The sequence below is a fragment of the Sinocyclocheilus anshuiensis genome, unplaced genomic scaffold (assembly GCF_001515605.1).
Source record: "Sinocyclocheilus anshuiensis isolate Anshui unplaced genomic scaffold, SAMN03320099.WGS_v1.1 scaffold267, whole genome shotgun sequence".
Lineage (NCBI taxonomy): Eukaryota > Metazoa > Chordata > Actinopteri > Cypriniformes > Cyprinidae > Sinocyclocheilus > Sinocyclocheilus anshuiensis.
Window position 1 is genome coordinate 1,968,291 of NW_015552637.1, and position 14,921 is coordinate 1,983,211.

Here is a 14,921-nt window from a genome sequence, read left to right on the forward strand (position 1 = left end):
AGTTGAATTACTGAAATAAATGAACTTTTCCACGACATTCTAATTTATTGAGATGCACCTGTACATTGTTTTCACACCTTGGGTTTGTCGCGAAGGATGTGTCGTTTGTTCAGTTCGCCTCGTTCAAAACACAGAATGGTTCAGTGAAGGGCGTATTTATTCATTAGGTCCAACCAATGAGATTGCGTTTCACAACCCACACTCGAATGCTATTGATAGTTTTCATGTGACGTCACACACTTATAGGAATGCCCACCTGGAGGGCAAAACGAAGCTTTGCTCCACTGACCGCCAGTTATTTTTACGCAGTTTGCATTAAGTAGTAATGTAGCAAAACGCAGATATTAAAAGGTGAAATTCAGTAAACACCTTATTGATGATGTATATTTTGTGCAGGCAAGCATATGAACCCAGAATATAAACACAATGTGCAAAGTTTCACGTTAAATGGTTTCCCATAGAAAACCATTATAAGGAAAACGCTGTACCATTAAGCGGACTGCATTCATATTCCCGTCTCATCTGCTTGCCTATGTAAACTATGCATCATTAATATAGAGATTACTGAATTTGATGTTTTAATATTACTGTTTTAAATATATTAAGGCACTTTAAGTGTTTTTACAACGTTTTGTCACACTGTTTAATGATTGAAATATTGCCGTGGGTGCTTAATATGGATTGCAAATGGCCAAAACTTGCATTTTGTTCACATACCTTTGTTTTATTCTTCATATTCCCGTCTCATCTGCTTGCCTATGTAAACTATGCATCATTAATATAGAGATTACTGAATTTGATGTTTTAATATTACTGTTTTAAATATATTAAGGCACTTTAAGTGTTTTACAACGTTTTGTCGCACTGTTTAAGGATTCAAATATAGCCGCGGGTGCTTAATATGGATTGCAAATGGCCAAAACTTTATACATGCCTATGTTTTATTCTTTTGAGAGGTGATCTAAATATTTGCGGCTGTGAAACCGATGAAAAATTGACAGGCTTGTGCTGCAGTTCTATGGATGTTTTGCCCCCCAAGTCTTCGAGCCGGTCACGTGACTGAAAGCTATGAAAAGCAGAAAGCTGTCACGCGCTTCGAACCAACGAACAAAACGAGTCGTTCATTGAAAAGATTCATTTAAATACACCGATTCGTTCACGATCGAAATAACACTATTTGACATTCAGGCATCCCAGTTCTATAAAAAAAAAACATGCATGTACATACACGTTGAACATAGAAGCTGACATGGCATTAGAAATAGGGGAAAACGTTACACGTTGCAAAACTTTTACATCCATTACTTCCTATTGGTTTTTATTTTAAAAAGTCAGCATTTTTCTAAATGTTTGACAGAAAGCCCAGAGGAACGGACTTGCTGTTGAACCCCAGGAAGAGGCCAAAGTGGTTGACGGTCAAGAGCTACCAGAAGTGAAGACTGACAAGGTTCATTTATTTTAACATTTACTGTAGTTTTAAAATGATAGTACACCCAAAAATTAAATACTGTAATTTACTCATCCTGATGTTCCTGGTGGTTTTAGGCAAAGAAGAACAAGAAAAAGCCAAAGCCTCCTGCAAAAGAGAAAAAATCCTCTACATCTGTTGATGGCAAAGAACCTGATGAAGGTATGTTTTGATTAATATGAATCCCATGATTTGTTATATAAGAATTGATTTTGCTTCAGATAGATAGATATTTGCATGTGTGTTTTCGCAACAGACGGTATTTGCTTAATAGCTGTGACTCAGCACTTACAGTTTATTTGCATACAGTTGTCAGATCATGATTGTCATGGTAATTGTAATCTGTCAGGTACCTGGGAAACCAAGGTCAGTAACCGTGAGAAACGACAGCAGCGGCGGAAGGACAAGGCTCCGGGTGATGGGTCAGGCAGCCCAGTAGCAACAGCGGCTTCGAGTGTCATTAGTACCCTGGAGGAAGACCAGACCGCACCAGAAGAACCAGAAACCACCATCACCACCACTGTTTCTACACCTCCAATCCAAAGAGAAGTAGAGGGTATGTTTACAGCTGTTATAATTTTTATGGTACATAACAGGAGGATGTATAATAGGGGAATCAAAATCATTATTTTTTTCCTCCTTTTTAGTTGGCCCACCTGAAATTGAAGCAAGTTTTGTAAGAGACGCTGTTGTTCCTCAAGGTAATCAGTTCATTTTCAATGTTAACAAACTGTGAGTTGAAGAAATATTTTTTTGCACTGATAATGATCATGCCTCCTGTGGTCTTATAGTGATGCCGTGTTGGGAGGAAGTGGCTGTTAACAGTTCTGGCTGGAGCGATCTGGGCCTGCAGCTTCCTCCTCAGATGGCCAGTGTTCAGGCAGAGAGCTGGACCAGTATGACCGTTCCTACCGAGCGTCAGTCTAGTGAACCCTCTCTCTGGCCCCAAGATATGGAAGGTGCTGAAAAAAAGTTTCAATAATCACAAGTTCTTCTTTTAATATATATCTTTCTTATTAAAATGATGGTCAGGTTGTGGCACATGCTCCATATATGCCTTGGTGTTCATGCAGGAGATGCATTTTTATTTTATTTTTAAGAAATTCATACTTTTATTCAGAAAATATGCATTAAATTAATCAAAAGTGACAGTTTAGACGTTTATAATGGTACAAAAGATTTCTATTTCAAATAAATGCTGTTCTTTTGAACTTTTTGTATTCATCAAAAAGAGTCTTGAAAAAAACTTTCACACAAAATATTAAGCAGCACAACTGCTTTCAGCATTGATAATAAGAAATGCTCCCTGAGCACCAAATCAGCATATAAGAATGATTTCTGAAGGAGTAATGATGCTAAAATTTCAGCTTTGTCATCACATGAATAAATTACATTTTAAAATATATTCAAATACAAGACGGTTATTTAAATTTGTAATAATATTTCACAAGAGTAATGTTTTTTTTTTTTTTTTGATCAAATAAATTCAGCTTTAGTGTGCATAGGCATATGTGTATATAATATTTTTTGTTTGTTTTTCTTAATACAGGCTCATGGACTATTGTGGATGGATCTCATATTCCAGCTTCATTCAGTGGCTTGACTGCTGGTAATTTATTCAGAATTCATGAAATTAATGCATAACTAAACTAGATTTGCTCATATTCAGCCAGGAACTGTTTCTCTGTACCACTTGCACCATGATCTATCACATCTCAGTGTAAAAACTAGATCCATGAAGATAAAGCATGTAGTCCTCTGTGTTTGCAGTGCCTGACCTGAGTTGGAGTGCTCAGCCTCCTGTGCCACTGGATGACGAGTGGTCTGGAATAAGTAAGAAAATCTATACTTGCCCAAAACCTTTTCTGACTCACAAATTTAGTCACAGACTTACTAAGAGTTGCTGTTGTGTTCCTAAGACAGCACATCTGCAGATCTATCATGTGACTGGAACGCTCCGTCAGAGGAGTGGGGGAACTATGTTGAGCAACAGCCTGTGAGCGCAGCGCCGCTGGAGCCGTTGGTCCCGAAAGTGGCACGGGTCAGTCTGTCATGCAGCTGTGGGCTTGTGAAAATGCACTCATTTTTACCTCTCTGAATGAATGAGAGCAAATCGAAATCAGGTTCTGACCTGGGTTGAGAATCCAGGATGTGTTTCTACATTAAGAAGAAATATTGGTTGATTAGAGAAAAAGATTAGGTGATGCAAATAATAAAGCAAGTAGTAAAATGACAACAGAATTTTCCTAAACTGGGTTTGTGAGTTGAGGGAAATAATAAAAATGGAAAATTTAAATAATTTTAAAATAAAACGAAACACTTCTTTAAAAAAAAAAAAAAAAAAAAAAAGATGAAATATTTTGTTTACCTGCATGTCATGTGACCATTAACTGACATCAGAGGACTGTGAATATGTGAAACTTTGAAATGTTAAAGGGATAGTCCACCCAAAAATGGAAATTGTGATCTTTAACATGTAAGTCTCCATGGCTTTTTTCTGTCGAACACAAAGATAGCCATTGACTTCAAAAGTGCTTTTTTCCATACTATGGAAGTCGATGGCTAAAGTCAACTGTTTGGTTACCAGAATTCTTCAAACAATCGTCTTTTTGTGTTCAGCAGCTGAAATGAATTAATATAGGTTTGAAACACCTCGAGGGTGAATAAATGATGACAGAATTTTAATTTTGAGGTGAACTATTCTTTTAGTTCCTTTGACCAAGTAGTCGAGCCAAAAATGAAAACCGCTGATATTTCATTTCTTTCCTTTCTACAGGAGTCCGATAACGAGAAAGATAAAGACGAAGCAGTCGCCCCTGGCAGCGGTAAAGCTAAGAAGAAGAAAAAGAAGAAGAAGAAGATGGAGAATGCTGGACCTTCTGCTCAGGTGAGGATATTACCAGAAGTCATTTCCAAATAACTGATCTGTTACTTCAAACCTAACGCAGAATACATGCATCATATTCAGCCGCAGGTGAAAGCTGAGAGAGACACGAGCGTTGTTGCAACACCGGCACAGAGTGCAGCGGGAAACATCTCAGCTGCCACAGCAGGGGTGAGAGATGTTTTTCAACATTCATTGGCTATTAGCAATAAAACAAGGTCCTAGGTTTGTGTCGACTTCTCAACAGCCACGTGTAGACGACACGGCACGTGCCGTACCATCAGCTCCAGCGCAGACGCAACGGAGAATGACTGGACCTGAGCCGACTGACAGATCCACTCCTGTACCAACACAAAGTACGTTCAAACACCATATAGACTTTAAGTTGGAAGATCATTCATTTCATTGGGTTTCTGCAGGTTATAAAAAATCTTATATTGCCCTTACACAAATTAAGGCATTTAAAAGGTCTTAAATCGGATTAGAACATCGTTAATACATAAAGGCACCATGGCATTAAATAATGCATGCATTGTTCTTAAATCTTAAATACATAAAGGCACCATGGCATTAAATAATGCATGCATTGTTCTTAAATCTTAAATACATAAAGGCACCATGGCATTAAATAATGCATGCATTGTTCTTAAATCTTAAATACATAAAGGCACCATGGCATTAAATAATGCATGCATTGTTCTTAAATACATAAAGGCACCATGGCATTAAATGATGCATGCATTGTTCTTAAATCTTAAATACACAAAGGCATCATGGCATTAAATGTTGCATGCATTGTTAAAATGAATATCATCATCTGAGTTTTTGGCTTGTTTTCCAGTACAAATATCTGCAAACATCCCTAAATCAAGATACATTTCAAATGAAGATATGAAGTCTTGTTTTAATCATAAACTCACTTCATTTGAATACATTTCTCAGAAAACAAGACATCTCGTGCCATTTTGTATCTCAAGTAAATGTATCTTGATTTATGAATCTTAAGACATTTGTACTGGAAAACAAGACAAAAATCGTAATAAAGAATGTGATTAGTAGGTACAGTAAAAGTTATTTCCTTTAAAAGTCTTATATTTACCTTCATAAAACCTGTAGAAACTGATTTCAGGTCTTTATTTTTCTCCACCAGAAAAAGCAGATGACAGCAGGGAGTCTCCGAAACAACCAGTCAAAAAGAAGAAAGCTAGAAGAGAGACATGAAGATACAGAAGTGATGAGACAACATATGCAATCTTGGGGTTGTACAGAATTTCATACTTCCTGAGTGACTTGTTTTTTTTGATACACTTGAATCCACCGTGTTGTGAATCCCATATAGTGTCTACATCCCATTAGGTATATCTAGACAAAGTACTGTAATGTTACACGTCACATGAAGGGACACTTCATTTGGTTTTTTATGTATGTTAATTGCTAAGTACAGTCAATTTGATATGATTTGTATTTGCATCAAAATAATTTTTGTAAGAAGATCCTGGCGATCATTGCAAAGCACTGGGGACGTATCAAGAACACTTAAGATACACGCACAGGATCCACCGGGAACCTATAGATCATTGAGCTGTTACATGAGACCGTTGTCTCATCCTTAATTTATGAAACACTGAGGCAGATTAGAGTGCACTAACTTAGCCGGTTTGTAGGAGGAAAAAGCAACAAATCAAGCCATATGTGAAAACCGTAACGAACTCTGAGAGACTTGCTGCTGGTGAGCACGAGTAGATGACGCTATTATCAGACAAACAGCTTATTAACCATTCGCTCTGGTGAAGTAGTAGTGACGTCGGCCAGGTTTTTCGTGATCAATGTTACACCAGGTACAGCAGTGTCAGGAAAATTTCAATGCCTTAACTTGTGTTGTGCAAGATGACAGCAACGATCTGTCAGCTGCATGCCGTTTCCTCTTTTGTATTTATTGGTTAATATAAGTCGTTTAATGAGTAATAAAGATTAAAGTGTTTCTTTGCACACCTGTGTCATTGTCTGATTATTCTGACAACTGTTTTTATTTATTTGGTGCAAACGATTTTTAATTATACAACTTTTTTAAAGAGACAAATCCACCCAAAAATGAAAATTCTGTCATTTACTCACCCTCATGCTGTTCCAGAGAAAAGAAAGAAAATATTTTGAAAATATATATTTGTGGGAGTCATGTCCATGAAATGATAGTCAATGGAGCCCAAAGACTGTCTGTGTATTTTAAAATGTAGGTAACACTTTAGATAAGGTCTCATTTCTTAATATTAGCATTAAAGGAATAGTTTACCCAAAAAATTAAAAATTGTTTAAAGTTCACTCACCCTCAGGCCATCAGAGATGAGTTTGTTTCTTCATCAGAGGAGATTTGGAGAAATGTAGCAAAGTCCTCCCCACTGTCCCTAGTCCTTTGTAGTAGTAAAGTAAAGTAGTTGCTCCCAAGTTGTGGAATGCTCTTCCTCTGAAACTGAGATCTGTGGACATTTTTAAAAAGCAGCTGAAAACTCACTTGTTCAAACTTGCTTTTGTCCAATTTGCTTTTTTTTTTATTATTGTCATGTCTATTTTTATTCTTCATTTTACAATTTTGTTGTAAAGCACTTTGTGACACTTGCTCTTGAAAGGTGCTATAGAAATAAATATTACTTACTTGCTTACTTCAGTTGTAAACTGTGCTCAGTCTGCATGTTTCTCTCCTGATTCAGACCAGGCATCTTTTTCACTGGAGAAAGCAATATTATGGATTATACACATATTTCAGACATGCAATGGATTGAAGGTAAAAATGTCTTATTGGATTTGATTCTTACAAAAGCACGTTAACTCATGGACATCGTGTGGTTCCATGATGATTATTGTGATGTTTTTATCAGCTGTTTGAACTCTCATTCTGACGGCACCCATTCACTACAGAGGATCCATTGGTGAGCAAGTGACGTAATGCTAAATTTCTCCAAATCTCTTCTGATGACCAAAAACTTCTCTACATCTTGGATGACCAAATTTTTATTTTTGGTTCAATTATTCCTTTAAGAGGGATAAATATTGTTAGTTCTTGTTGACTGTTAAATGATTGCATCTTACGATAAGGTTTATAGAGGTCAACCGATATAGGTTTTCTAATGGCCGATGTAATATCTCAAAAGCAAAGTAACTGTAACTGTCATTAAAAAAAAATCAATGAGGTCCTATAAAATAAGACCTCCACAAATCTCTAAAAAACACCAGTCACAAAACACACGAGACATGTAGTTCATTAACATTTCTTTTATTAAATCATAAGGCCGCTGAGTAGTGTGCAGACTTCTTAAAGAGAAACAAATGCCCTGTGTTCAGAGCACTGCCCACTGAAGAACTCCAGATACGCCCGATAAGGCACATTTAGAAACATCGGATCCATAACCCCACCTGAGTAGTGTGCAGCCTGTCATCTGTACATATCAAACTATATCATTCATGGCTGAACAACAGAGTTTTCTAAGTACCTTCTATGATGGTGATGTGAATAGTTATCAAATATAAATTCTCAAAGTGAAGAATAAAGATCTCGAGTCGCCCCTTACGTCCCAAAATAACTCAAATCAAAAGTGTTTACTCAATACACCCTTTCATAATTCAGAAAAAAAGACTACTACTAAGGAAAAAGAAAAAAAAAAAGAAAATAAAACATGCTAGTTAAAAAAATCATTAATTTTTGGTATCTCTGCCTCAATGACATCCGATGACTTCCTTCAATGACCCAACACCATTTTTTTAAAGGACCCATCACAAGCTCCCAACAGCATGCAAACTAGTAAAGAGGGGAGCGACACCTCCACCTTTCACATTCACACAGAACAGCAGCATTCGAAAAACCACATATGATCTATTTCTCTTAGTATCACAAATGTGTATCCACACATGCACAGATCCATCTCCAAATTCATGAGAATTTTTGCATTTTTAAATATGAAATGTTTGAAACATACAAAAACAATTTCTTTTGTCATCTGTGTCAGTCAGAGGGGTAAGTTTAAATGTTTGAGAATTTACCTTTTTTTTTTTTTTTTTCAGACTGTACCAATAACGGGCCTCATTTATGAACAGCAAGCAAAACGACCAATGTGTAAATTGTTCGTAACCATTCCAATGTAAATGGTTGCATTGAATGGAACTGTTTTATGATTATTCGCACACACAATTATAAGTAAATGCATGCAAGAATGATTTTAAATATTAACGCATTTGACTGAATGCAACAATTTATTGTTTATGAACCGTAGCGCATTAATTTAATGCAGCAATTTAGAATGATTTTACAAATATTAGCACATTCAACTGAAAGCAACAACTTACATAAAAATGTTTATGGATGTTAGCGCATTCAATGCAATAATGGTTTGTGAGCATTACCGCATTTAATTTAACGCAGCACCTTAAACAAGAATGGTTTACGATTGATAGCGCATTTGATTCATTACTTCCAATTTACACAAGAACGAATTTACAAATATTAGAGCATTCAATTCAAATTTAACAATTTATCTAAAAATGGTTTTACGAATGTTAGCATTTCATTTAACCATGCAACAATTTACATAAGAATGGTTTTACAAATGTTAGCGCATTTGATTCAAAGCAAATATGTAAAAATGGTTTTACGAAAGTTAGCATATTTGAATCAATGGGACAATTTACTTAAAAATGGTTTTACGAACAATTTACGCTTGTGATTTTATGAGGCTGAAGGTCTTTAAAAAAGGTTTCCGTTAATAAGGTAAGTGCATTTTTATGCAATCTCTTTGAATAAACAAATGGGAATATGGGACAAAGACTTCTCACGAAGTCAACCAAATGGACACAACACGATGCGCTGTTCACTGACGTCACATTTTCTCACCAAAAGGAGATGTAGCTACATTCAACAAGCCTATTTGTTAATCCAAAGCAAACTGCACATAACCAGCCAATCATAAAAAAATAAACAAAAACAAAAATCATGCAGATAAAATACAATGTGTTGAGTAATTCATGAAAATGAGAGGCAGCACGCTGATTATAAAAGCCAACGTTATTACTAAGACAACCAAAGGCAATTACGACAATTCGGGAATAAAAAATAAAAAAAACTGAAAAAAGGAGAACATCTGTATATGTAAAGTGGTTATTACTACCAAAGTGGCCAGTTCTGACTGAAATACTCGAAATGGAAGATATATAAAATATCAATCCACCTGCCTGTATAACAATACAGTACATACAGTACATCAAAAGTACTAATTTAATGAACAGGAAATGCACCAGACTCACAGAGTTGTGCAGCAAACAATGTTGCTTATGTAGTACATTGGCCTGCTTCACTGTTTCCATCACGTGGCAGAAAACAAATTTTACCCCTCCCTAAGACTCGGCCTCACCCAGTGCGACACATCAAACACAGGCAGCCGAAGCTATGCTTCAGTCATCATGAAACAAATGTAAGGAGAGAGTGCAGCTTGATTCTAAGGCAACATAGGTTTTTAAATGGTGCCCATGGGCACAGAGGATAGATGAAGAGTCTGTCTGTCAGGAAGCACATCCTTCCAGCAGAGTAGCCCGTCACAGAGTCTGCAAAGCGGTCAGTGTGTGGACCAGTTGATGAAGTTTCTGCAGCATCCTGACTGATAAAGTGAACCAGTGAGCACAGGATCAGAACGTCAAACTTTGGAGAAAAAGAGAGGGAGAAAGAACAGAGAATCATGGGACCACTAGATGGCACCGCTGTTACAGAGGAAACAGAAGGTGTGTGGTGCAGTAAAGGCATGATGTCCCTTGAATTCACTGGCCATGTGCATGTGGGTGAAGTGGTCTGCAGGCAGTACGGCATTGACGTTAAGACTAGTGCCTCTGGGATCCACAAGAATGCTGGGAGTCAACTATGAAGCAGGCTTTTTTTTGGTTGGGTGCAGGGCTGCCTCGGTGCCAATGTTGACCGTGATGTTGGTGTAAAGCAGCTGGTAATCCCGGGATACGATCTCATACTCCACTGTATTCATGCCGTCTTCTTTCCACGTATGCCGAGTCTTAGCCAACATGTTAAACCTGGATGAGAGGAAACCGCTTGAATGGAGGAAGTACTAGGAGATGATGTCATCATATTAAAGAAAAAATTTCATATTTAATATTTAAGGAAATTGGGAATTTCTCATTAGGACAAAAGGTTTCCAAATGCAGATTTTGCAACAGAAAGCTGCTTGGTTTGAAAGTGATTTATCAGATGGTCGTAAGGCAAATGTACCTTTTGGGATTCACTTCGTTGCCTTTGTCATGCCTGTGTTTGATCATCTTATATCGGCCCACTTTTAGAGACGGACGACTGATCAGCATTCCTCCGAGTGAGACCCTGAGAAGATAGGATAGGAGATAGAAGAAAGTTAGACAGTGCGGCAAAAAAAGTGGACTGAGACACTCAGGATAGGAAATTTGAGAAACTGGTTCCAATTCAATTCATGAGTGTGAATTTATTTCTATTAGACACTTTACAGGAAGCTGCATTGCAATTTGAATCAGAATTGCAGGAGGAGGAATTTACTGAATTTTTATACAACAAAGTTTAACACGTGCATTCTGGGGCGCTCTTTCACTCTGGTCCACAAAAGTTCATTTAGTAAATATGGTAAAATGCACTACCATTCAAAAGTTTGTTGTCAGTAAGAATTCTGTCTTTTCTTCTTTTATTTTAATTAATACTTTTATTTAGCAAGGATGCATAAAATTTGAAACGTGAAGATAAAGACATTCATATCCCAGTTTCCACAAAAATTAAGCAGCACAACGGTGTTTCTTGAGCAGCAAATCAGAATGATTTCTGAAGGATCATGTGACACTGAAGACTTAAGTAATGATTCAGAAAATTCAGCTTTGCCATCATAGAATACATTAAATTTGACATTTTACTGAAAGAGAAAACAGTCATTTAAATTGAAATAATGTTTTACTGTGGTTTTGATAAACAGTTTTGATGAGCAATAAAGACTTAAAAAATATATATAAAAAAGATTCTTGCAGATATATACACTTTCAAAGTGTATATAAGCTAAATTCAAATTATACTAGTGCCATTTAAATTATCTACAAATTCAAAGCTTTTTAAACATAATTTCAAGTCTGTTTTGACAAGCTTTTTGCTTTAAATATATATTTACTACAATTTCTATGGATTTCAATTCATTTTATTTGGACAGAATAACTATATATTACATTTCATATATTTGATCCTTTGCATGTGGCCGAGCTTGTGAGCCATGACTCGACTACACAATCCACCTCTATAAAGCAGACGGTAACACACTGTCAGATGTGGACACTCTAGCTTTGAACTAGAGAAGCTGGAAAAGACAGGTGGTTCATGGCCAGCTGCATCACAAAGACAGATCTCCTCCCACACAGACCCCTCCATTAATACACACACAAATCATCTATGCATGCACTCAATCCCTCCAAAGCAAATATAAACCCAAGATCCCCCGTGCTCACTCACCGGACACCGATGTCATCGTCCTCACCACCCCAGCCCCAGTAATTGTTTGGGAAACCGTTCATCTTGAGGTACTGAACAGGGGTCAGAGCCGACACTCCTCCAAAATACATCTTATAAGGCAACCTGAGTGACAACAACAATATAAAACGTCAAGCTTTTAGTCACTTCATATACATATTGGTTTTCATTTTATGAGTGTTTATTCAACTATAAGCATTTTATTGTTACATAAGTTTGTTTTTATTACATATTTCACCTTTTTGTGGTTTAAAAATTACAACCAAAAAATCTTTCTTGGAAGCTTCTTACGCTATCATTCATTTTTGCTATTAATCCATTAAAATACTATTGAATTTTTTGTGTACACAAAATGCAGCTTACAAAGATTTTTTTTCCACAAATACATAGATTGTAAATTGTTCTGACAGTAAATCATGTATATTTGCATAATCTGTGTGCAGGTGTGAAATGCAGGCATGAAGTCAAATGAAATGCAGCTAGAGAGCGTGAAGAACACTGACTTGTAGCCAAATTTGTCCATGGCAATGGCAGCGTGCTTGGGATGAGTGTCGCAGACATAGGTGTTGCGGTCGTCCTCTGGAATGAGGTCCACGTCATGAAAGAAGAGGCAGTCCCAGTCCTCGTCCCTCATGGCTTCACGAAATCCCACGTTCATCAGCTTTGCTCGGTTAAAGGTGTAATTACCAGCCTTCACACACAGACCGGTATTGTTATTGAACTATTCATAATGGTAAGAACTGAGCGCACATGTTTAAGCTACTATTTAGTGTCTGTAAAAAAACAAATGAGTCCATATAAATCCAGTTACACAAATACTGATAAAACAAAGCATACAAACTCAGCCGTGCAGCCTGTATATACATCTATACTCATAAAAATGGGCTGAATCTATAATGTTCAGGATTTTCAGAGAGCAGATTAATAAGGATTACAGTCTAATCCTTGGCCTGTTGACGTGAAGTGGGAATATCAAAGTCAGGAACATAAGCAAGAAGATGATTTTCTTTTCATGGTAATCCATCGTTTTGTAGAACAGCATTTGTGTGAAAAATTGTTAAATGCAAAACTTCACTTTCACTGCTAATTGTAGTTTTTGTTAATATTTTGATTTTTTTCTTTTGATATTTTAATTGTAATTTTACTTAAAGTTTTAGTCATTTAGTTGTCTTTGTTAGTTTTTTAATAATTTTTATTTCAGTTTTTGCTTTAGTTATTTTAGTAAATAAAGTTAAACTAAATGAAAATAAAAAACATTTTATGATCCGTTTTACACAGTCTAGTTAACTTTACTTTTGATCAATTTAATGAATCCTTGCTGAATAATAGTATAATCATGTATAATCATTTTTATTGAATAATTACAACAGCATAAAAAAATATAACCAAATAAAAATAGGATCTCACTGAGTTTAACAATTCAGCAAAAACTAATCGGAGCAAAAACAATGCAACTCAAAACTCTGCAGAAATATCATGCCGTACATCTATAATCCTACATAAAACTGTACTGACCCAGAAAACCAACAATAATAAAAACCAGACAATATAGCCCAGGAAAACAGGTCTGAATCTGGCACACTGTTGTATTAGGATCATTTTTTTTCACTAAAATGAGAGATCAGCTGGAGGGGAGAGCAAATGATTACCAGCGATTGACCTGTCAGAGTGAGTTGTACAGGTTTGCATCTAGATCGACAGCTATAACAGGATAAAGTGATTACAACTGGCTCTGACAGCAAACAGCAGGAGGCACAGTTGAGTTGTACTATAACAGAGCTGCATATTTAATATGTAACCAAGCAACAAATACATCTTTGTGCAATGTGAAACTGTGAGAGCACGGTCTAAAATGAACACTCACAAGGTGCCAACTGAGAATAAAACTTGCTTTGGCAACCAAATAAAATAGACATAATGTATGGATTAATCTAGGGTTTAATGTAAGAATGATAGTCTGACCTTTATTGACACGAGCGAATCAAATGACAAAAATACAAACCTTCGACGAAAAACGTATTTTACCATTTTTCTTGGAAAATGTACCAATTGCAGCTTAACTAGAAATTTTTTTTTTATTTTTTCATTGTCATCTCTACTATAGGTGGCAATATTATTATGAAGAACAAACTTTTCAACATTTGCTGTCATTTCACTGAGAGACTGTCTACTGGGAGTCAAAATACAATTCCTTGACCAGCGAGAAATATTTATAAACTGCACATATTTTTCAGAAAAAGATTTCAAGTGATTTCTGAATCACCAAATTAAAATCACAACAATAACAGGCTGCAGACGCACCTGGTGAATGACATAGATGCCATAGTTGAGCTGCTGACGCTGTAGGAAGGGATGCAGATAGTAGAGGAGGAACTTGAGGTGGTGTTCCCTATTTCTGTGGGGAATGATAATTGCAGTGCGATGGCGAGCCTCACAGTTTGGCGGCCTATAGCGCCCTCCACGAACAACAAGTGGATTCTTCTTCTCCACCTCGGCAAGTGTAAGCCCAGAGGGGAAAGTGACATGAATTGGTCCACCTGAATATAAGAAAAGAGTGTGAACGGGAATATTTGCTGGATGAGGTTGAAGCATTTGACTTTGATTTAGAAAGGTCTAAAAACTCTCAAAGGAGGAAACATTATAGGTGATTCACACTTATATTTATTTTGAACCAAAGGCTAACAAGCTGCAAAGTGGTTTTACTAGTTTGACATGTAGAACATGGAAAACTGCTGGCATGACTGGACTGTATATTTTTGCAGAAACTATTATGGTTTATAGAAGAAAGTATTTATAGTCTCATTTCGGTATAAAATCTAATTTCAGTATCTTCCTAATACAGTAATGGTTATATTGTACTGAAAAACCTAGATTAGTTATCCATGACTAAACCCAGATTTGACATGCTATCCATGACGATCCATTTTTATTATTTATAGGGTTCCCATATCTTTTGATTACTGAATTTTTCAGCACATTTCCAGTATTTTTTTGTGATTGAGGGGAAGAACCCAGGAACCTGGAAGTCATAAAATAAAAAAATATATCTAAAT

At 36.4% G+C, this 14,921-nt stretch overlaps 2 protein-coding genes across 2 annotated transcripts in view; one reads left to right on the forward strand and one right to left on the reverse strand.

The window, feature by feature from the left end:
* LOC107666798 (protein LYRIC-like) overlaps nucleotides 1-6,364 on the forward strand; it is a 7,309-nt gene extending 945 nt beyond the window's left edge. Inside the window, exons 2-13 of the mRNA XM_016458241.1 lie at nucleotides 1,358-1,447; nucleotides 1,546-1,630; nucleotides 1,818-2,024; nucleotides 2,116-2,169; nucleotides 2,260-2,427; nucleotides 3,018-3,077; nucleotides 3,239-3,301; nucleotides 3,388-3,509; nucleotides 4,245-4,355; nucleotides 4,437-4,523; nucleotides 4,600-4,708; nucleotides 5,503-6,364. Of these exons, the coding sequence (XP_016313727.1) occupies nucleotides 1,358-1,447; nucleotides 1,546-1,630; nucleotides 1,818-2,024; nucleotides 2,116-2,169; nucleotides 2,260-2,427; nucleotides 3,018-3,077; nucleotides 3,239-3,301; nucleotides 3,388-3,509; nucleotides 4,245-4,355; nucleotides 4,437-4,523; nucleotides 4,600-4,708; nucleotides 5,503-5,573 (1,227 nt within the window). The 3' untranslated portion in view covers nucleotides 5,574-6,364. The remainder of the gene's footprint in view (nucleotides 1-1,357; nucleotides 1,448-1,545; nucleotides 1,631-1,817; nucleotides 2,025-2,115; nucleotides 2,170-2,259; nucleotides 2,428-3,017; nucleotides 3,078-3,238; nucleotides 3,302-3,387; nucleotides 3,510-4,244; nucleotides 4,356-4,436; nucleotides 4,524-4,599; nucleotides 4,709-5,502) is intronic.
* Nucleotides 6,365-7,604: 1,240 nt separating this feature from the next.
* LOC107666799 (beta-1,4-galactosyltransferase 3) overlaps nucleotides 7,605-14,921 on the reverse strand; it is a 56,522-nt gene continuing 49,205 nt past the window's right edge. Inside the window, exons 3-7 of the mRNA XM_016458242.1 lie at nucleotides 14,170-14,405; nucleotides 12,372-12,559; nucleotides 11,851-11,973; nucleotides 10,609-10,713; nucleotides 7,605-10,412 (exon numbers count right to left, since the gene is read on the reverse strand). Coding sequence (XP_016313728.1) covers nucleotides 10,247-10,412; nucleotides 10,609-10,713; nucleotides 11,851-11,973; nucleotides 12,372-12,559; nucleotides 14,170-14,405 — 818 coding nt within the window. The 3' untranslated portion in view covers nucleotides 7,605-10,246. The remainder of the gene's footprint in view (nucleotides 10,413-10,608; nucleotides 10,714-11,850; nucleotides 11,974-12,371; nucleotides 12,560-14,169; nucleotides 14,406-14,921) is intronic.